Here is a 22,152-nt window from a genome sequence, read left to right as displayed (position 1 = left end):
CACAACCCTCCTTGAACGTCACCATCGCCTACACAATACACAATCAGAATTTAGAAAGAACCACAGCACCGAAACAGCATTCACCACTGCCACACACGTGAACCATTCTAGACCAAGGAGACACAGCAGCCCTCCCCCTGCTCAACCTCTCTGCGGCCTTCAACACTGTCTCCCACAACACCCTTCTGAGAAGATCCTGTGAAATGGTTACCCCCACTTTTCGCCTGGTATTCGATGCAATTTTGACAGAAAGTGCACTGGGTTCCTGCTATCCAGGTCCCCAGTGCCAGATTTCTTTCCTTAAACTGTACAATTGTTTCCCAATTGGCACCCCCTGAAAGTCCCTAGTAAGTGGTACCCCAGGTATATAGGGCATGGGTACCCAAGAGAGTGCCCAAGGGCTGCAGCATTTATTGTTCCACTCTTAGGGACCCCTCACCTAGCTTATGCAGGATGCCATTTCAGGCTGCATGTCTTGGTGCAGCTCAAGGTGAAAAAACGACATGGCACACAGCCTGTGTGCCATGCCCACTAACACCACATGCAATATATGGGAGTCACCCCTACAGCAGGCCTTCCAGTCCTGAGGCAGTGTGCATTATTTTACATGTGTGGACATATCTACAAGAGCAGATATGCCCCTGCTATGCCTTTGTCGATTCATAGACATAGTAAGTGATCAGGGAAGCCATTTTTAAGTACACGTGCTGGATGCCGGTCAAATTAGGTTCCCCAGCTACATGATGGCTTCACTGAAACCGGGGATATTTGGTATCAAACATCTTGTATTAATAATCCCTCACTGATTCCAGTGATGGATTTATTAATGCATGCACCCAGAGGATAACTTAGAGGTGCCTGCTGAAAAACCTACCTACTACGCATGTGCTGGGCGACTAATCTTAAACAGCCTGCCACCAACAGACATGTTTCTGACCACCCCCAAGGGTGAGAGCCTCCACTTTCGAGCAGTCAGGAACAAAGCCTGCTCTGGCAGGGGTGTTAATACCCCCCTCCACCCCCCCAACATATTGGCCTCCATATCTACATTCCAGGGCAGTCTAGATACCCTTTTGGGTGAACGTGACATAAACATAACAAAGACACACACTCCTTTCCCTTACCAGGGAACCTTGCCCTCCTAGGCAGTTGAAGGTAGGTTCTTAACCACAGCTTTGTACCTCTCCTCTGACCATCACACCACCAGTATTCCAATGAATAATTCACATGCACCTCTGTCTTGGGAACCCCAGCTGGACCCTTGGCACCATGATGCCATTTCAGCCTTAGAAGACACACAGACAACTCTAATAATGCAGATATAAATAAACCCAAACTGTGCCATGTAAATTAAGAACTACACTCACATGCTGCTTTCTAAATACACATTAATCTTGTCCTGCAACATTCGTTACTATTTCAGCAGAGGATTCAGGGCAAAGCCCTGGAAAAAGTTCTGTCCCTGATGTTTTGCAAACCTGATCTGCGAAGGTCCAAATCAAACGCCACTCAACCTGTAATGGAAAAATCCTGGACAAGCGTGTTAAAGGCCATCAGGCAAAAAACAGCTTTATTTTAAAAACTGTACAAATCCTTATCCACAGTATAAACACCCCGCCCACCCAGATGTTCCATATAGCAAAAAGATGATATTTTTTGTAAATTAGAGTTAAAAACAAAGTCATCGCTTTTCACAATGTTTTGTCTCAGAATCCAGTAACAAAGTTGGTTTTGCATAGCACATATGCCCCTCAACTCCCTGGTGATGAAGAGGGTGTAAAGTCTAGGGTCAGATAGTTGATTTCCACACTGGAATAGCCAGAAAGCAGATGGTTCACAAGCCCACTGATAGCACAGATCAAAGGCCAGTAGGTCACGTAGGAACAGTCAAGGGCAGAGGGTTCAACCTCATTAATGGAATCCCTAGAGGATGAGAGTCGTCAGGCTTTTTATAGCCATAGTTTAACCAGTCAGTCCATTTTTCTAGGAGTTAATCCCAGTCTACAGGCCAACCTATGGTCGGTGACTTACCCTGTCGCTAAGACTGTCAGAGGGAAGAGAAGTTAGTTAATCCCTGCTATTTGAAGGCTCCAGAGAAGGTGTTAAACCCAGTCATTGCATCAGACTAACACAAGCAATTTCCCATTCCCAGTTGTTGGACCGACCTATGGAAAGATATTTCCCACTGCCCCCACTGCAATTGGACCAGCCAAGAGCAGACGCTCACACTAGTTCAGGGAAAAAATGGCATCTTACTTGCCTGAAGCTGTTCAATGGTGGCAAGAAGACCAGAGAGGTGCAAAGCATCCAGCAAACATGTTCTCTAAAAGTCAGTTATTAAAAAAAATTAAATAAAAGAATAAATTATTTATCGGCCTAGAGACATAGTGTACCATGGTAGGTGAACAGAGGGAGCATGGCCTCAGACTGCTAGGCGGCTCAGTAGCGTGGCAAATGCCAGGGAGCAGCCAGAAAGCTCAGTCACCCGGTCCACCATCTCTTGCACGGCTGGAAGTGAAGGGTACTGCAGGGCTGCACCTTTGGTGGCCAGCACTACCACTTTCAGGGACTGACATAACGCGTTGCTGCAGGCGGTCACCTGCGCCCGTAGCTCGGGGGAAGCTAGCAGGCGCGCTAGAGTGTCACCGATGAAGACCAGCTTGTGCGCTGTGACAATTACAAACTTGCCATGGGAGATGAACACTTTTGGTGGCTGGTTGCCACGAACACTGGCGAAGAATGAGTCAATGGCAGTCAACAAGGTGCTGTAGTGACCCTGGCACTGCCCAGCATAGAAATGGAGGAGCTGTAGGTCTTCGAGTGACGGATCGGGTGACCTCCCTCCAAGGTTGTTCTGCAATAGAGAAACAAAAAGTGAGAACATTTAACTCTTTACCAGCTAAAAGGCCAAGCATTCCCAATCCCACTCCAACATTGACAGTTAACTAAGAACCAAAGAATTCCCACTACAGTATTAACTGTAAATTTGATATAATTATCCCCTTCGTTTAACAAGCCCACACTCCCTGTTCATGTAGGCAAAGCATTTTTTGCATACTTTGGGATGATGAATGGGGTGAGGTTGCTTGCACATCAGATTTGGATATTTAAATGACTGTGCGTGGTTTTCAGGTATTGCCAAACAAGTGCAGCAGACCTGTTTTATTAATTTGGCAAGTTCTGGAGCTCACAGATGTATGTGGTGGTGTGGGAGAGAGGGTGAAAACATGTTAATAGAATGCATACATCACTAGCAGCACCTCTTTGCGCCTGATGCCTTTTAAGTATAGAGGAATTTCCACCTTGCCAAAGTAGCCATTTACTCCCCCAACCAAAGCTTACCATTATCAGCAAAGAGCTTCCCAATAAGTGTGTGTTACATTTAAGGCACGTGGTCCTTTCATCATATACCAAGTCCAGAATTTTAGACACCCTCTTCACCTAAGGGCTATGGGGTGTGCTCAGGAGACCCACAGCTTTCCGTCTATGTCCCACCACAGCCCTTGAGAAGAGACCATGATAGAATAAATTGCCTTTTTGATGATTCCTCAATCAATTGATCAATCAATCAGTGATTTTAAACTGCGGCCTATCACCCGGAGGGTCTCAAGGCGCTGTTTGCGGGTGTGCTGCTCAATCCAAGACCCAGGTCTTGAGGTCCTTCCTAAACTGCTTCAGTGATGCGGTCTGCCTGAGCTTGAGAGGTAGCGTGTTCCTATACTCAGTCTTTGCAGTCCGTCCCCTTCTCAACTAGATGGAAACTGACTTCCTAAAACAAAATGCTGCAGGAAGGACAAAGAGTATGTCAACAACACATCCCTGACCATAGTACAAGCAAATAGGCTTCAAAGAACTTCCTGGCCAAAAGCTTAAAATAAAAAGCATAGAGTGGCTCATGCTGCTGTCTTACTGGTGTTTGCAATGGGTGAATGTCTGTCAAAAGGCACAGGTGCTGCCTTTACTCTGCTGGGCCAGCATGAACTCTCTGGGAATATAGTGGGAAGCAAAGATGCTCTGCCTATGAACCAGATTTGTTTTAGGCAGTGTAGTTTCAGGGCGCCGCGGTGATGACCACGATAGACAGAATAAGCTTAAAGTCTGGGTGATGCCACTGTGGGTGTATTTGTGCACAACTCAGTGTCTTTTGATACTTTTGATTAAGACTCTGAAAAAATGGCATCAAATGATGTATCTGCAGGAGGCAATTGTCAACATTAGGGACGTCTATAGATCAAATTGGGCAAAGATTAAAATTACTAAATCTTCCTGGGCAGAGAATCCATTGCAAAAGAGGCGTGCTGCAGGGCTAGACTCAAGAACATAATAATGCTTTGCTGCTAACATTTTAAGGTATTGTGTAAAATACTCAAAGGAGACAATTTTAGTTAAATATATAATGAAGTCCAACTGTATAGTGATTGTCATGCTAACATGTAAATTTTGGTCAAATGTTAATGTTTCATACAATGGATTATAATCATGTGCAATCGAGTGACAATTGTTTATATGGGTTGATGTAACCAAACTAAACTATTAAATGATAACTCCTCCATGGCAAGTGTTCCTCTTCTTTAAATTTCATAAAATTTACAAATGAAGGATGGCTATGCATCTGATAATGGCAGATTTCTCCATCTTGTTGCATGGTTAGGTCCACCACAAGTCATATACGCATTATCAGACACTCGGAAAGTGCTTGCCATGCCAAAGTCTGATTTAGAGTCCGGAAGGCAGGGCATGTAATGTCTTCAAGAAAAGAAAGAGTGAGGTCTAAGATCCGACACAGGAAGAATCATTTGCTGGTGCAGATTAAAGTGAATCGCTTATTTTGAAACGAAAGGAAAGACAACAAACCTCAATGTCTTTGTGGGAGGCGATATAACGGACATTCGCTGATGTAGTAAAAAGCTGCCATTTTTCCTTGGACAGGTGACTGTTGTCAGAAATGCGACTTGACGGCGACATGATGAAGGCCACAAGAAGCCTCCAGACTCGAAAGGTTTGTGAAAGACAGAATATAAGACACATTGAAGAACTATGCCTTTAATAAGCCAAAAAGGGCAAAATAACAGTGAAATGGTACTATCTCAGTCTAATAAGAAAATCGTTCATCATACTTGGGTTAATACTTTACTATACATACTTTAGAGGCCGGCACTCAAGGATGCACTTAATGTTGTGTCTTTCTCCATAGTGTCCAGTAGCAACTCTTAAACCGCTTGCTCTTACACTACCTGGTGTATGTCGTGATCAATCTTTTCAAGCAGAAAACGTAATAATGTTTGTGTCATAAATTCCCAAAATTAGAGTAAGAGTTCTTCGAGAAGCCTGATTTAAAGTTCAGCAATGGAAGGGAGTAATGTATAACCAACCACCCTCTACACCTTCCCACACAATATGCTCAGGAGCTGAAGGTACCAAGAGGATGCTGCTGGCTGAAAGGAGGCGATTTGATAACTAACTAGTTAAGCCATGATGGTGCTACCATTATCTTCCTGCATTATTCAGCACACTACAACTGAAAGACAGATTCAGCGGGGCCCCTAGCCAGCCCGGCAGGAAAGCGCTCCCTGAAGCAGGCATATCAAACCGTCTCACGATGGCTGGGGCCATGACAGAATTTCAGAACCAGGACTGACTAGGTGATGAATGCTCGCTTGCAATTTTAGTTCATGTGGATAACCAGACTACCAAGAATCGGTTCCAAGTCTAGCACCCTTTTCTTAGGGAGAGCACCCCTCTTTCTAAGTGGTTGCGGCCTCATCCGGCATTATTCTTCAGGCATATAGGAATATAGTACCAGTGGGGTGGAGTGAGGCTAAAGGAAATCTGTCGCTTAATGCCTGTCCGCAGAGAGTCTTTGTGACCGAAACAGAACATATGAAGAGTTTACAGCAAACTTCAGAGGTCTCTCAAAGTGGCGCAGCTCCTCTGTGTAGAGAAAGTAAGGATTCAATGACACCCCAGCCTCTAACGGTCCTCGGCACAGTTGTGAGACGGGTACAGAGATTCCTCGGTTCTCTGTAAAGACGCTGCATGTAAACACCAAAGGAAGCTCATACTGCATCATTCATTGTACACAAGCCTGCAACTGTACTTTTGCTAAACAGCGTCAACAAGGCCCCATCATGATGTGAAATACAACTGAAACTGTCACAAACAGCACCAAAGTGCGTATAGAATATTACAGGACCAAGACAAAGAAGGATGGCGAGCCTTGTTCTCTCATGCTTCCAAAGAAGGGGTTGTTTGTCAGGCGTACAGGAGCCCAGGGTCCCTTGGTTGTACATAAACACACAGATGAATACAGACACACAATCGAACAAATAGCAAAGGGCTTTTCGGCCTGGTCACAATGCCCTGCTTTCTCGTTTAAAGTGAAACTAATTCAGTTTTCACGATGTAGGAAGCAAGATACGACTGAGAAAGAGTCCGAAAACCTCACAGTAGATAGAGTGATGTTTCCCCAGGAATGTTTAAAAACCCCTAAGTACTGTAGATTTTTATAACCATGTGACGGCTCAACTAACAAAAAATGATTTTCAAGTTTGAAACTGGTGAACACAGTTCCCCTTTCCTGAAGCATGGTCTCTAGTAAATCCTGTGAATCCCACTGCTTACATGTGAGCGGGGTGAAGTCTACATCTGCCTTTTACGGTACCTTCATCCAAACAGAAAGTTAGCTCAACTGTTCCACATTAGAATTTGGTATCCTGCATGCCCAGTTGCAATGACGGGCTCTGGTGACAATGAATGTTATCTGTAAAGGATGCTGGCGGGGTAGTTAGGATTCCCTGGCGGACAAGTGGGTAGTTTTAGTACCCAGAGGTAAATGCTGGGTTGAGCCCATGTGGGTTCTCCCAGCCTTAGAGTGGACATGTACAACTTATCAACCTTGCTGTTGGGAATCTCTCATGCAAAACTGGCCGCAAGTTGCACTTGCTAGGAGGACAGACTTAGCACGGATCAGATCCGCCATCTTGAAATGCTACTATTATGTTGAACGCGGAGACCCACGGACATGGGCGTGTCCTGAGCATAGCGCCCTGCAGATTTTCCCAGGGTGCCTTGACTTCCAACATGGTGATGCACCAGAGCTGCGTAAAGGCCTATCACTATGACTCGTGAAAACCGATGTGCGCCACAGCATGCACACAAACGGCAACAAAAGCACTACTTGCCACTGAAGTCTGTGTTCTTATTGATGCCAGTGCAATAGGGTCACCGAGTGGGGCACAAAAAGCATGTCAGAAAAATTCAATTATTTTTCGCTATCTAATCTGAAGGTATTGATACAGATATCTGGATATACAGACATAGAGAATGGATATCGGCCTTCTTAGCAGGACAAGTTACCCTAAAAATCTGTAATGGCATGTGCATGGATAATAGGAACCTAGTGGTACTGGTGTTGGTACGGATTTTTGTGCTCTTCCGGGTTGCACAACGAGAGGCATTAAAACACAGCAAGCTGTTACACTAATTTTCACACCAATTGGAGGGCTGCAACTTTGCCCTCTGATTCTTTTTGTGAGAATCAGGAACTGGGTTTGACATTTTTACTTTTTCTTCAAAATGCACAAAAAGGCGCCCCAGGTATCGATGTCGGGTCCCAGGACCCTGAAGGAGTGTGGCGTGACTTCCCAACATAAGCATCCAGCAAAAAGTCAATCAATATTTTGGGGGATTGGGCTCTGGTACCCATACTGATCGACAGTATTCAAATGCAGTTTGATTGGCACCGAGGTCGGAGCAGCACCATTGCAATACCTTCAGAATCCTTGTAAAATGGCGGAACAGCATCCTATGCTGGAATAAACTACTCTATGCTTTTGGTTCAAGCAGTCCACATAAGCTCATGGCACTCGTACTGGCAGCAACAGGCATCACAGCTAGAATGTGCACCTTGTACTGAACTCCCTCACCCAGACAGGAAGCCTTCCATCCTGCACAGATTCAAGGATCACCTATAGTACAGGCCACATCTTTGAGCTGGACATGCAGTGGCTGTTCAGAGACACAGGTCAAATTGCAGGACAGAATAGGAACTCACAAGACAAAAGTTTCCTGTGCATGCACTTTGATATGTAAGAGCTTCTGACTACAGTGTCCTTCGCACAAACAAAATAAACTAAAAAAATCAAGAAAACAAGTAAAAGAATTAAGCATAAGAAATTAGTAAAAGAAGGCTTTGCAGTGTGTCAACGTCCACGCCCAACACTAGATGGCTGGAGGGTGCAGAGACTGAGATCTACAGCTGAACATGTTACAAATTTGCTTCTATTTACTCCTACTGTTAGAAATTGGGTCTCCAGTTGGCAGAGTTATGCACCCTGTCCAAGTAGGGATCACAATCCCAGCTGGGGTAAGTTGCAACACAATCCAAATTATTCTGTGCTCACCCTCGGGAAGCTTGGCACAGAGCAGGAAGGCTTAACTTAGACGGCAATGTGCAAAGTATTTCTGCAATAACTCATACTGTAGCACAGTGAAACCACCACATAAAGTAATCCACACCAGTTTAGGAAAATAGATAATATTTATCTGAATAAAATAAGACCAAAACGAAAAAAATTCAATATGCACAAGTCAAGAAATTACTTTTTAAAGGTTTGAATGAGTCTTAATCCTTAAGAATCAGTGGTTGTACCCTTGTAACACAGTAACTGGGATGCGTCAAAAATAATGATGCACGGGGCTGCAGAGGAGGAGATACGTTGAAAAATAAGGCGATGTGTCAGATTTCCTGGCGCGTTACAGACAATGCATTGTTTCTTTCCACGCTGCAAGGCAATGCGTCGCTCTTCAGAAGCGCAGCCTTGGTTCCTCACTGCGATGCGGGGATATTTTAACGCCCATGGACAAGGAGATGAAAGTCCTTGACGCGCTGGTAAGAAGGAGCAAGCACTGCGTCAGTCTGGTAGGCACTGCAAAGATTTTTCAGCCAAGAGGCAGGCGCTGCGTAGATTTCCACAGGTGTTCTGTCGATTTTCCGATGCACTGGGATTTTCTTCTTTTTGGTGAACTCTTTGTGGCCCTGAGACTTCAGAACCGGAGGCAATCTCTATCGAAGCCCTTGCAGAGCACTTGTGGAGGAAGGCAGAGTCCTTTCAGCAGGGTCAGGGGCCAGCAGGGAGCAGGACAACAAGCAGGGCAGCAGTCCTTTCAGCAAAGCAGTCCAGATGGGTCCTTTGGGCAGCCAGGCAGTCCCTCTAATGAAGTCCAGTTGTAGGTCCAGGAGTGTCTGATTTGGTGGGGTCACTTACAGTATATATACCCCAAAGTGCCTCTAAGTGGAGGAAACTTCATAGAGTGGTTTTGAAGTGCACAAGTTTTCCTTTCAACCCAGCCCTGTCTGCCAGGAGCCATGTGGGGGGTTTATCAGTCCTTTGTGCGAGGCAGGCCGCTGACCTTCAAAGATTAAGAGAGAGCCCCTCCACCCTTCCTACTCAGGGAAACCCATCTGTATGCAGATGAAATCAGATGCAGCTGATTGTCCTGTGTTTATAGCTGTCTGGGTGGAATGCACAAGGGGAGCTGTCAACCACCACAACCCAGACATGGATTGGAGACAGGCTCTAAGGCAGTAAGTGCAGAGAAATGCCTACTTTCTAAAAGTGGCATTTCTAAAATAGCAATATTAAAATCAACTTCAACAGTATGCAGGGTTTTCTATTACCATTCTGGCCATACTAAATATGATGTGGCTACTTCTTTCAGATCAAAATCTACCATTTAAAAGTATATAAGGGCAGTTCTAGTGCTGACCTATGAGAGCAGCAGGCCCCATAGTAGTGAGAAACACATTTGTGAGTTTTTCACTACCAGGACATGCAAAACACATAAGTACATGTCCTGCCTTTTACTTACATAACACCCTGCCCTATAGGTTACCTAGGGCCTACTTTAGGAGGGACATATGTAAAAAATGGGGAATTGAAGGCTTGGCAAGTAGTTTTAAATGGCAAGTCTAGGTGGCAGTAAAAGTGCACACACGCCTTGCAATGGCAGGCCTGCGACATGGTTAAGGTGCTACTTGTGTGGGTGGCACAATCAGTGGTGCAGGCCCATTAGTAGCATTTAGGTTACAGGCCCTGGGCACATGTAGTGCATTTTACTAGGGACTTATAGGTAAATTAAATATGCCATGTTACCATGTTTAGGGGAGAGAGCATAAGCACTTTAGCACTGGTTAGCAGTGTTAAAGTACACAGAGTTCTAAAACCAACAAAAGCAGGATGTCAAAATGGAGGGAGGCAGGCAAAAAGTTGGGGGAAGACCACCCTAAGGTTGTCAGCTCAAACAAAGCTAATCAGTTCTCATCATGGAATTGTTTTAGATCCGTATTGGTCACCTCACAAATCTGTTGCCTAACGCCTCTTCTCTGGTGGTCCAGTTTTTATCTGCCTAATGTGCTAGCTATTGCCTCTGAAATGTCACAGAGAAAGAAAAACACATCTCTTTATAAGTCTTTAGCTGTTCTGTGGTTAAGGCATGCAAGACTGTTTTCCTTCTAATGTCATATTAGTATATCGAGGATTTCTTGGTGAAGTGGAGCAAATCCTCCTTCAGTCCACAGAAGCATTTGGCTGAGGAAGCCTAGTTTCTTTTCTTCATGAATATTACTAACGGGAGAGTACAAATCACAAGATAACACAGTGTATGTTGCAAAGAGAAAAAAAATGAACACTAGTTGGAAGTTGTCTGGTGCAGCAAATCTGAATTTGTGCTGATGTTTGATGAACTGATTTTCAACAATCACATTAGCTCTTCTTGAGGCCATGTGACTCAAACTTGGATTGGTGGAATTCAGGACGATGTTGAGCCATAGGACTTCCTACAAACACAAGTTATTCTCATTTAATACGAAAGTACTCCTTCCCCTCTTTGTTGACAAGGTTATTTCCAGGCATCTTTTCTTCGGTCCATTTGCTGAGCAATATTTTCCAGTGGCCATTAAATGGGCCCGAAGACTGCCTGAACATGAAACACAGGCTCCAAGGTCAGTCACCAAGAACTGTTTTCTGCACCCAAATTATTGTTCCAAACCAATAAATTGCATGGGTGGAAGAGAGCAGTCCCCTCAAAGAAGAGGAAACCATAAACGAACAAAGCACTGCTGGAGAAGGGGAAGAAGGGCTTATAGAAGCCCCAGAAAAGCTGATCTCTGCAGAAAAACAGCAAATGGGTGGGGACAGTGTTGATCGTAGATTAGAAATATGGTCCAGATGCAAGGACAACAGAGTAACTGCAAAAACTAGTCTGGCCTAATGCCTGCACAAGCTTTAATCTTCATTTAACTTCCTGTTAACTTTCACCTTGAGTTAGTACCCCCCAAAATAAATGACATACGTCCTCTCTTCAGATGCCCTTCTTTTTCAAGTATCTTGTGTTCCTATTTCTTGTGTCTGATCAGGAAAGCAATGCATTTGCTCTCTGGGCTCTATGTTGGCTCTTATTCGGATCTTGGTAACCTGAAACCGTTTATCTATTACCTTCCACAAGCGCAGGCTCTGCATACCTGTTCCTGCAATCGGTTGCATTTATCGGGTATTCTGCCCCATTCCATCCCTGATGATGTCCTATGTCCTTCCTACATCCTACCTGTGAGGCCTTGCAAACTTCCAATTCATAGGCCCCAGTTTGAAGGCTTTGCATTACTTCTTACATACTGCACTGTAATTCCTGTCATCCTGCCTCCCAGATGGAAGGCTCTACAGCACTCAATTCCAGCTCTCCCTACAGCGGAGGGGCCCTTCACAGCTGTGGAAAGAGTATTGGGAGTCTCAAACATAAGGGTCACGTTATTACCTTGGTGAGCTGCTCATGGATCATCCCTTCCAGCTCTGGAGAGGTTCCTGGAGATAACTCCTCCGGTGTGTCTGGAGGACTCTCCGGGTCGATCAAGGGCAGGCCATTCTGCTGGGGTGCACGTCCTCCAGGAAGGGCACTACCTATCTGAGAGCTCGGTTTCTCTGCTTCCTGCAGGGAAGAAATAAAAACTGTATTTAGAAGAGTCAATGAGACAGAAGAAGGAAAGCGAACAAGAGACGGAAGTACAAACACCTTTGTCACCAGTGAGAGCAACAAAAGTGCACTAGAGCACTGCTGCCAGATGAAAATGGAAGAGTGGGAGAACATGCATAAGAACTCTAATGTCAGGATGTAGAGCAAGAGAACCAGAGGCAGGGAAGGATGCCAGTGTCCCAAGACACTTTGAAATATTGCTGTGTTAGGGAAGAGTGCAAGAGAGCCAGAGAGCTGAACACAAGCTAAACAGTGGGTGTCAACAAAGGATATTAAGGCGTCAAGACATTACACAAGAGCTTGGGTATCGGAGGGAGGAGCCGGAGAGCTGGTGTAAAGAAATGTGGCAAAAGCCCATATATGCATGCTGCAAGAGGATCAGTCATGGGGAAGTCATAAGGGAGAGGCAATTCTTGTGCCAGCCCTGTGCCAATCATGTGGGGATGCGCCAGGACCACCAGCACTGCGGCATGTGGCAGGAGCTGTAGCCCTTGGGGCACTGGGTAGAAGTAGTGCTGGGTGAGATGGCAGAAGCACGAGCTGTGCAAAGAAAATGTATTAGCACAAGTTCTGGGGGAAACTCTGGGACATGAGACTGCAGAAAAAGCAAAAGTTGTGAGGATGCTATTCGTGCTGGTTCGTGGGACAGAGCAGAAGCGCTAGATGAAACTAGATACCTATCTGAAAAACAGTTGTGTGGCTTGAAACTCTTCTAGATTCATGTGTTGTTCATACTCTATATAGTGGTTGCATCGGGAAAGATCTCTGAAACAATTCATACTATTACTTTTGTAAGTCAATCATTGGAGGAGCCAGGACCCCTTGATGATGTTAATCATAAACCCAAAATTCCCTATAAGTGACCACCATCTTTAGATTCTTTTTGTCTGCCCTGTTTGGTGCACTACCTAGGTTTCCTCTTCAGTTTGTGTAACCCTCCTTCCACAAAGAATGGGTGGACGTGGCAGTCACATGCGTATCTAGAAGAGTTTCAAGCTGCAAAACTATGGTTACAAGTAACTTGCTTCGTTTGCAGCATGAACCTATTCCAGACAATATACCTTGCATGGATACTAGGACATATAGCAGTATGCTTCATGGAGAAGGACTTGAAGTCTGTAGTAGCAAAAAGCCATTTACTGCTGCCTGTCCTACGTATGATTGCTTCACAGCCTAAATAGCTACACAATAATATTTATGAAGGAAGATGTTACTTACTCAGTAGACATCTGTTCGTGGCATGTAGTGCTGTAGATTCACACACTATGCATGCTCCTGCCATCTAGTGTTGGGTCTGGAGTGTTGCAAGTTGTTTTTCTTCTAGGAACAATTTTCGAGTCACAGGATCGAGTGACTCCTACTTCTCGGTGGGCACTGAGTACTTTTTTAAGATTGTTTTTCCCACAGGTGGGTAAGAAAGAGTAATGAAGAGGAAGTATAGAGAAAGATGTCCATGCAAGTGTATCTACGTATATACCAATGTAAAAGTAACTGCAACGGCCAGCGGCATCTAAGGGAAGAAGGAGGGCACATGTGAATCTACAGCACTACATGCCACTAGCAGACGTCTACTAGTTAAGTAAAATGCTCCGTTCATTGGCATGTGTGCCTGTAGATACACATGCTCTGCACATAATGTAAAGCTGTCCCTCCATAAAGCGGTAGCTAGCCTGTGGGAGTTGCAGTTGTCTGGAAACGTGTACTTAGGACAGCCTGCCCTACATTGGCTTGCTGTTGTGCTTGTATATCTACAAAGGAATGCTTTGTGAAAGTGTGTGGTGTAGACCAGGTAGCTACTTTGCAAATGTCAACTAAAGGAATGTTTCCTGAGAATGCCATAGTGGCACCCTTTTTCCTTGTGGAATGTGCTCTAGGAAATTTTGGTAACTGTCTGCATTAGCATAACAGGTTTGCATGCATTTAACAATCCATCTAGCTAAACTATTCTTTGAGACTGCACTACCCTTATATGATAGTGAAAAGGCTACAAAAAGTTGTTTGGTTTTCTCGAGTTTTTATGTCCTTTCAATATAATACAGGAATGCTCTTTTGACATCTTTAGTGTGCAGTGCTCTTTCGGCTACTGAATCAGGCTGTGGAAAGAAAACTGGTAAGTCAATAGTTTGGTTGATGTGGAATTGAGGAACTGCCTTTGGAAGGAATTTTGCGTTAAGTGTGAAGGACTACCTTGTGCTTGTGTATTTGAAAGAAAGATTCTTCTACAGTTAGTGCCTGGAGCTCACTCACACACCTAAGGGATTTGATAGCAACTAGAAAAGCCACCTTCCATGAAAGGAACTGAATCGGACATAAATGAAGTAGCTCATAAGGAGGCTCCATGAGCCTAGTGAGCACAATATTACGCTTTCAGGAAGGAACTGGAGGTAATATAGGTGGGATTACGCTTTTAAGTCCTTCCATGAATGCTTTAATAACTGGAATTTTAAAAAGAGAAGTATGTTGTTTATTTGTAAATATGCAGCTATGGCTGCAAGGTGTAAATGAACTGAAGTGCAGGCTAAGTTTGCTTTAGCAAATAGCAAATATCGTGTACTGCTGATTTAATGGGATCAATGTTTTTGGAGTTACAGTAGCAAACAAAATGTTTTTATTTTGCTGCATAACATGCTCTAGTTGTTGGTCTATGAGCTTCCTTTAAAATCTCCATACACCCGTGAGGTAACCAAACTATGACTTCAGGAGCCATATCGCAAGGTTAAGTGACCTGGGGTCTGGATATCTGATTTGTCCATGTTGTGTGAGAAGGCCCGGCCTGTTGGGGAGCTTCTTGTGGGGAACTTGTGAGAGATCTAGAAGTGTTGTGTACCACGTCTGATGTGCAGAAGTGGAAGCTACTAGGACCATGGTGATTGACGTCCGTTTGATTTTTCGAACCAGAAATGGTAAGAGAGGGAGAGGTGGAAAAGCATAGGCAAACATCCCTGACCAGTTAATCCACAGAGCATTGCCCTTGGACAGTGGGTGGGGGTACCTGGATGTGAAGTTCGGGCATTTTGCGTTTTCTGCTATGACGAAAAGGTCTATTTGTGGAGTTCTCCACTTTTGAAAGTACATTTGAAGGACTTGTGGGTGGAGTTCCCATTCTTGGACTTGTTGATGCATCCTGCTGAGCAGGTCTGCAAATTTGTTGTCCGTTCCTGGGAGATATTTTGCCAGTGGGTGAATGTGGTGGTGATGAGCCCATTTCCATATGGTTTGTGCCAGTTGTAATAACTGGAATGACCGCGTCCCCTCTATTTTTGTAGATATTACATTGCTGTTATGTTCACTGTATGGACTAAGACAACTTTGTGTGATAGGAGAAGGAGGAAAGCTTTTAGAGCTAGAAATACTGCTTGAAGCTCCAGATAGTTGCTGGGCATGAATTAGTGATTGAAATCCCAGAGGCCCTGGACTGTGAAGTCCAGGAGACGTGCACCCCAACCTGTCAGGGATGCATCCATGGTCAGAATGAGCTGAGAAACAGGGCCTTGAAAAGTCTGCCCTTTTAATAAGTTGGTGGAGTTTCACCATTGCAGAGAGTGGTAAGTTTGGTGGTCTACCAACACTAGACCCTGAAGGTAACTTTGTGACTGAGACCACTGATGAGACAGGCATTGCTGTAGTGGGCGCCTGTGGAGTCTGGCATGAGGGACAATGACGATACAAGAGGCCATCATTCCTAAAAGATGCAGGACAGCCTTGACTGTGCAAGTGAATGTGATCCTTATTTGGAGTATGCTAACCCCAGATGCGCATTGAGAACAGCTCCTAAATAGGGTTGAATTTGAAAGGGCTGTAAACGGAATTGTCAAAGTTGATTGTTAACCCCAATTTATGATGATGGTTTACTGTGATTTGAGAGTGAGGGGAGTGTGTAATTTGCTGGCTTTGATGAGCCAATCATTTAAGTATGGAAGACATTAATTCTCTGTCTTCAGAGATGTGCTGCAACAACTGCTAGGCATTTGGTAAATATTCTGACAGCAGTTGTGGTTCCAAAAGGGAGGACTTTGAACTGATGTTTGCCCGCAACTACAAACCTTGGATATTTGTATTGTCATGACATCTCCTTGTTGCAATAGTAGAATGACATCCTGAAGAGTGACTATGTGAAAATGTTCTGAAAGAATTTAGTGGTTTAGGGGTCTGAGGTCTAAGATGGGTCTGAGTGACCCAGTCCTATTTGGAAATGAGAAAATAAAGTGAGTGCACCCCTGTCCCCTGTTATTGTAGCGGGACGGGGTAAATAGCTCCTTTGAGCAGTAGAGACTGCACTTCTTCCAAGATGTCCTTGTGATAACCTGTGTGTACCAGTGAGCGCCAGACTATAACCATGTTGAATAATGGACAGGACCCACTGGTCCGATGTGTGTTTTGTCTAATTGTGTGTAATAATGTTGCAGGCACCCCCCTCTGTTTGCCCCCCCCCCCTCCCACCCAGACGATCCTCTCCCTCACCAAGGACCCCACCACCGCCAAAACCAACCTCCATGAAGGAATGAAGGCAAACGCCGAATGGATGAAGAACAGCTGCCTGAAACTGAATTCTGAAAAAACTGAGGTCCTCATCCTCGGCTCCACCCCCTCCGCCTGGGACGACTCCTGGTGGCCTGCCACACTGGGAACTGCACCGACACCCACCGACCACGCACGCAACCTGGGATTCATCCTGGACTCATTGCTATCAATGACCCAGCAAGTCAACACGTCTGCTTCTCCTGCTTCAACACCCTCCGCATGCTTCAGAAGATCTACAAATGGATGCCCACTGTAACCAGAAGGACAGTCACCCAAGCCCTCATAAGCAGCAGAATGGACTACAGCAATGCCCTCTACTCCGGAACCATGGCCAAGCTCCAGAAAAGACTGCAACACATACAGAACGCCTCCTCACACCTCATCCTGGACATCCCCGCAACAGCCAAATCACAGCCCACCTGAGACCTGCACTGGCTCCCCATCAACAAGAGAATCACGTTCAAACCCCTCACCCACGCTCACAAAAGCACTGCACAACACCGGCCCAGAATACCTCAACAGACGGCTCTCCTTCTGTACCCGACCCAACAGCTTCGCTCCGCTGACCTTGCCACTATCCCACGCATCCACAGAACGACTGCCGGCGGCAGATCGTTCTCCCGCCTCGCCGCCAAGACATTGAACACTCTTCCCACCCACCTGCGACAGACACATGACCTACTTACCTTCAGGAGACACCTCAAGACTTGGCTTTTCGAATAGTAGCAGCAGTCCCCCACCCCCCTCAGCACCTTGAGACCCTCACGGGTGAGTAGTGCGCTCTACAAATGCTTTGATTAATTGATTGAGGCAGTCAGATCCGAATGTTTGCTTGTCGTCACTTGAACTGAAACAGAAGAGGTCGAAACCAAAGACGTAGCAGTAATCTTAGGTGTTTTCGATGCCGAGCCGACAGGAGGGGCAGATGAAACTTCTTTCCGAGACTGACCACGTCCTGAAAGCAGTGGTCCAGTGACCTCAGTAAAGGCTTTTTTGAAGTCTTCTTGGGGATAGTATGGGCCACAATACTTAAATGTTGTGCTGAAGTTACCTCTTGGCTCTCTATAACTGATTGCACGTCGGAGTCTGAAACCTGAATGGAGACGGCCTCCTCTTGCTCGTGCTCTTCCTGTGCTTGCTGCTCCCCAAAGATGTCTGGGGTGTCTTCTGAGGATGTGTGCCATCTCCAATCTGCATGTCTTTCGGTTTCGAAGGTGTTCTTCCACCGGAATGAATGGCACGCCTCGCTGGTATCTTCCTGATGATCTGGCGATAGACACAAGTTAGGCACCTAGTGGTTATTGGTGTGAGGAAACTCTGAGTGGCACCGAGAGCAGAATTGAAATGGAGTCCGTTCCTTCAGAATGTCATTCCTTTTGACACAATGATGAGGCAGGCCCATAGCCAGTTGAGATCACCCCGAAGGATGAGCGGTTGAATTTGGACCAGACAAGGTGGAGAGTATGAACGGAGTAAAGAGAACTCGATCAAAAATACAATACCATTGATTATAGAAAAGACTGGGAGAAAGTCTCAGAGCAGAGTCCGGTGAAGACGGAGCAAAGAACTACACATCTGAACTGACAGCAGAGGGAAAACAATCTAACAAAGGACTCAATGCCCACGTGCAGTACAACTGAGATACAGGAGTCACTCATTCCTGTGATTCGAAAATAGTTCTTCGAAGAAAAATAACTTGCAACTCTCTTGATCCAACACTAGATGGCAGGAGCAGGTCGATAGCCACACATGCCATCAAACATATATGTACGACCACATGACTGCTGCACATTTGTCCTTAATGGACAAATTACCCAAGTATGCTCAAGAAGTTACATTCTGTCTTTAAGCGTAAGCCTTGGATTTGCTTCATAGTTTCTATTTGCGAATTAGTAGTGTAACTGGTTTTTTCAATGATCCATTTGGCAATGACACCTTTTGAGAGTGGTTTACGCGACCTGCTTGAGTTACAAAACAAGTTAAACTTGTTCTAAGTTTTTTGTTTCTTAAATGTAGAAGACCACACCTCTATTCACTCTATCTGTATTTTGGTATTTGTAAAAACTGTGTTGTATTATTAAAGTTTAGACTTCATATGCTTCCCTTAGTGAGGTGGTAACTAGTAGGAAGGTTGTTTCAAGGTTAAAGGGTTACATGCACAGATTTAAATGGAAGCAATACGTGTCTCTTTGAAACAATATTTACTCTCAAAACATTAACTGGCAATTTTGTGTTGGCTATACCCTCTTAGCACCTTCTACAAAGATTTTAACAACTTTTGTTAGAAAAAACTGTATTTTATCTGGTCCTTTCGTATATGTCAAATTCCAGATACCCGTAAGGATGCATAATTAAATTACATTACAAGACAACAATTTTCCACAAAACACGTTTATGTAGTGGGTTTCTTCACCTCTCTTGAAACATTCACAGATGTGCGTAGTCATTTTGGGCGGCCAAATGTTAAGACTTCAAAAGCCATGCTGACAAGTTTTACTATTTGATTTCTGGATGCAATATATGACTCCCTTGCATTGTTGGTTGAGAAAGCAGGAGTCATTTTCATCTCCTACTGTTTCTTGAACATGGGTAGTACGTGTGAATATCACACTTGGTGCACCAACTGACATGAGAAAAATGATCTGGGAGGCCTCACATTTACTGAGGACAAGTGAAATTTGGGAAAAGCGTAGGCAAATTTCCTGTATCAGTTCAGCAACAGCAATAAATTTCCCTGCGACTCTGGCTATGTATACTGTGCCATGAAGTCTCCATTTTTTTATTGACTTGTAAACAAATCTATAGTAAATGCGCCCCATACTGAAAAGATCTCTTCTACGATGGACTCATCTAATTGCCATTCATGATATATTTTAATGGGTCCGCCTGTACATTTAATTTTCCTGTTAGTTGCTATGTTACCCAAGAAATGTTATTTGTGAATTGAATAATGCTACATCTACTGTGCTAGGTTTGTCAGAGGGTAGACGTTGTCCCTCCTTGTTTGTAGATGTAAATCACTCAAATAGTGTTGCCTATTAGTATTTGTACCATTTACCCCTTTTTTTAAACATCCACTCTTGCTATTTATTCCTTGTTTTGTTTGTTTTAAATGTTTCATTTTATTGGTGCATTTTGTGAAATGTCCCTCGTTTGTGTGCCGAGTTCCCTTCCAGGCCATTTCATCAAGTGAACATTTTTGTTGGCTATCACACTACATCACGCTTCCTCCTGTTACAGCTTGTGATGGCCCCTCTCCGGTTTACCTTTCATCCCAGCTGCGATTCCTTCTAGACATTCAAGCAGGGAGCCAATAACTCAGCCAGGCTCTAGCAGGCCTCATGATTTTACTGTCCGCTGAGTGGCAGCAGATTGCCAAGACACTCTATTCAGCCTTGGCATCAGTAGTTTTAAAAGAGCACCGACCCAGCTGATATAAAGTTGCAGGCATTATCTCGTTCCAGTAAGTTATAGCAAAGAATTTGAAGTGGGGCTTGCGTATGACAACTGTTTTACTTTTTATTTTCAATTTATGTGGCAGAAAAGTCCAGTTAGGAATTTACCACGGTAATAGCTCTAACTCAAGCAAACGCGAGACCCACTGCATTGCAAATGCTTATTTAAATGGAAAGGCTTCCATATGAAGCTGTGAAACACATTTGTGTTTTGAAAACACCCTTTCCAGCCATACAGTCCACTGGTCCAGAGTTTGGAATTTTGATAGGTGCACACCCCACCTGTGAATGTGAAGCATTTTTATCAATGTTAGAGTTTGGGGCTGGTGATCTGAATGTTCTCCACTTGATTGTGTTCTACTAGATGCATCCTTCGTGCTTTTGTGCTTCGTAGCTGATAACCACTATATTCTTACAGCTGAATGTCTCTAGGGGCAATGACTGATTAACCATTCGCGTAGTGGTCTCATTTGTCAGCAAGCATGTAGTACTACCTAAGTAGACGACCAATCATCCACAACAATTTCACCACTGTTCTTGCTTTCAGAGACTGTGACATCCGATATAGGACAATCAGTTTATGAAATGGCAGAATTCTTTTTTTTTTTTCCCATTCACACTAGTATCACTTTGGCAGAAACTATTTCCTTTCTGAAGAAAGTCTTGCGTGAAAATGTTGCAGTAAGATCACTACATTGAGACTGTTCTTGCGTTGCTGAAAGAAGTTCCTCTTTAAGAGCCAGCCTGCTAGATAGAGATTTAAACGTACTTACTGTGGACCAGATATGCTCTGCCAACACCAGTCGACATTATATAAATGCTATTAGGGGAAATACTGTGCCTAGAGGGAGGACTTTGCCTTAATAAGAATTTCTGTCTTCTTCCCTTAAATAGATTCAATGTTTCAGATGCATTGGTATGTGACAATAGACATATCTGAGGTCTAATGGTGCAAGGGCGTCCTTTTTTTTCCAAACATTGTCACTTCTTGCACTGTTGTCATTCTGAACTTTTGCATCTTGACTTAAGAGTTCAAGAACTGTACGTTCAATATTGGCCTTTAGGTTATTTATGGCATGAGAAGCAATAATGAACACACATATATATATATATATATTATTTAGGTACTCCTAGTTTGTCTTCCTGTGTTAGCAGACTCTGAATTTCTTCTACAGCTGTAGGACATTCGCTGACATACTCAATGTATTTTCTTTCAGAAGGGGTGGCAGGTGTAGGAATTCTATGCCGTCACGCTACCTCTATGACCTAGGGTCACATTTCCGGATAAAATCTCAGTCTTCTGCCCACTGGTGTTCTGTGGTGTGGGGGATGTATGATCAATTTATTTTGTAGAAGTGGTCGAACCCATCTTCCTCCACTTCAAAATGACTATGACTATCTTTGCTGTGTGGCTTTTTAACTATAACGGGACTCCTGTGCTGCCTAGGGTTGCTCGGTTGTAGAACATAAGGTTGCCTTTATTGGAACCTTCTTTGGGTTTTTTGCCTGCAATGGCTCATTTCTCCTCTGGTTTCGTGTTCTTTATTCCAACAATTCTCAATTCTTCCTCAAACAACTGCTCCATTTAGTGAAATAATAGTATTTGTCGGCACTTATGGCTTAAAAGCTCTTCACCCTGAGCCAAGCATGTCTTGGACCGCAGTCACTGTGGTCCATTATCTGCTTGCACTATCTACAGTCTCCAACAAGGACTTCGGGTATGTGCTAGATTTTGTTTTGCCCTCAAGTATACGTCTGAGTAGCTACTGTCCTTTCCATGATTTTACCTGTGTTTGCTTTGTCTGAAGGAGGCCCTGAGGTTCCACCGAGATTTTGAGCCCCCTCCAATCAAGGAATAAGACTAAAAAAAGACCAATGCCTTTCCGGTAGCTGAGTTTATGAAGAACCTCTCCGTTGTGGTGTGCAACGCTTGAAAGAATAGGCAGGTAACGTTTTTTCTGTTGTGCAAAAATCAGTGTCCTTCATTTGTACTTTCCGGTATATCATCAGAGGCATACTCTAGTAAGATAAGTTTCTATCTTCAATTGCGATGAATCTCCTATGTGTTCCCGTAATTGTGCTTCCTCGAATTTTCCCCATCTGCATGAACTTACTGTCCATCCTCATCTCAGGTCTCCTCCTTGCTTGT

General features: G+C 44.3%; 1 protein-coding gene across 2 annotated transcripts in view; it reads right to left on the bottom strand.

Moving 5' to 3' along the window:
* Positions 1–1,543: 1,543 nt before the first annotated feature.
* Positions 1,544–22,152, bottom strand: part of EFS (embryonal Fyn-associated substrate) — a 76,465-nt gene continuing 55,856 nt past the window's right edge. For both annotated transcript variants that reach the window (XM_069238186.1, XM_069238187.1), the window contains exons 5-6: positions 11,812–11,982; positions 1,544–2,854 (exon numbers count right to left, since the gene is read on the bottom strand). In XM_069238186.1, coding sequence (XP_069094287.1) covers positions 2,423–2,854; positions 11,812–11,982 — 603 coding nt within the window. In that variant the 3' untranslated portion in view covers positions 1,544–2,422. The remainder of the gene's footprint in view (positions 2,855–11,811; positions 11,983–22,152) is intronic.

Source organism: Pleurodeles waltl, chromosome 6 (assembly GCF_031143425.1).
Source record: "Pleurodeles waltl isolate 20211129_DDA chromosome 6, aPleWal1.hap1.20221129, whole genome shotgun sequence".
NCBI lineage: Eukaryota > Metazoa > Chordata > Amphibia > Caudata > Salamandridae > Pleurodeles > Pleurodeles waltl.
Note: the sequence above shows the minus strand (reverse complement) of the source record. Positions and strands in the feature narration are given on the sequence as shown.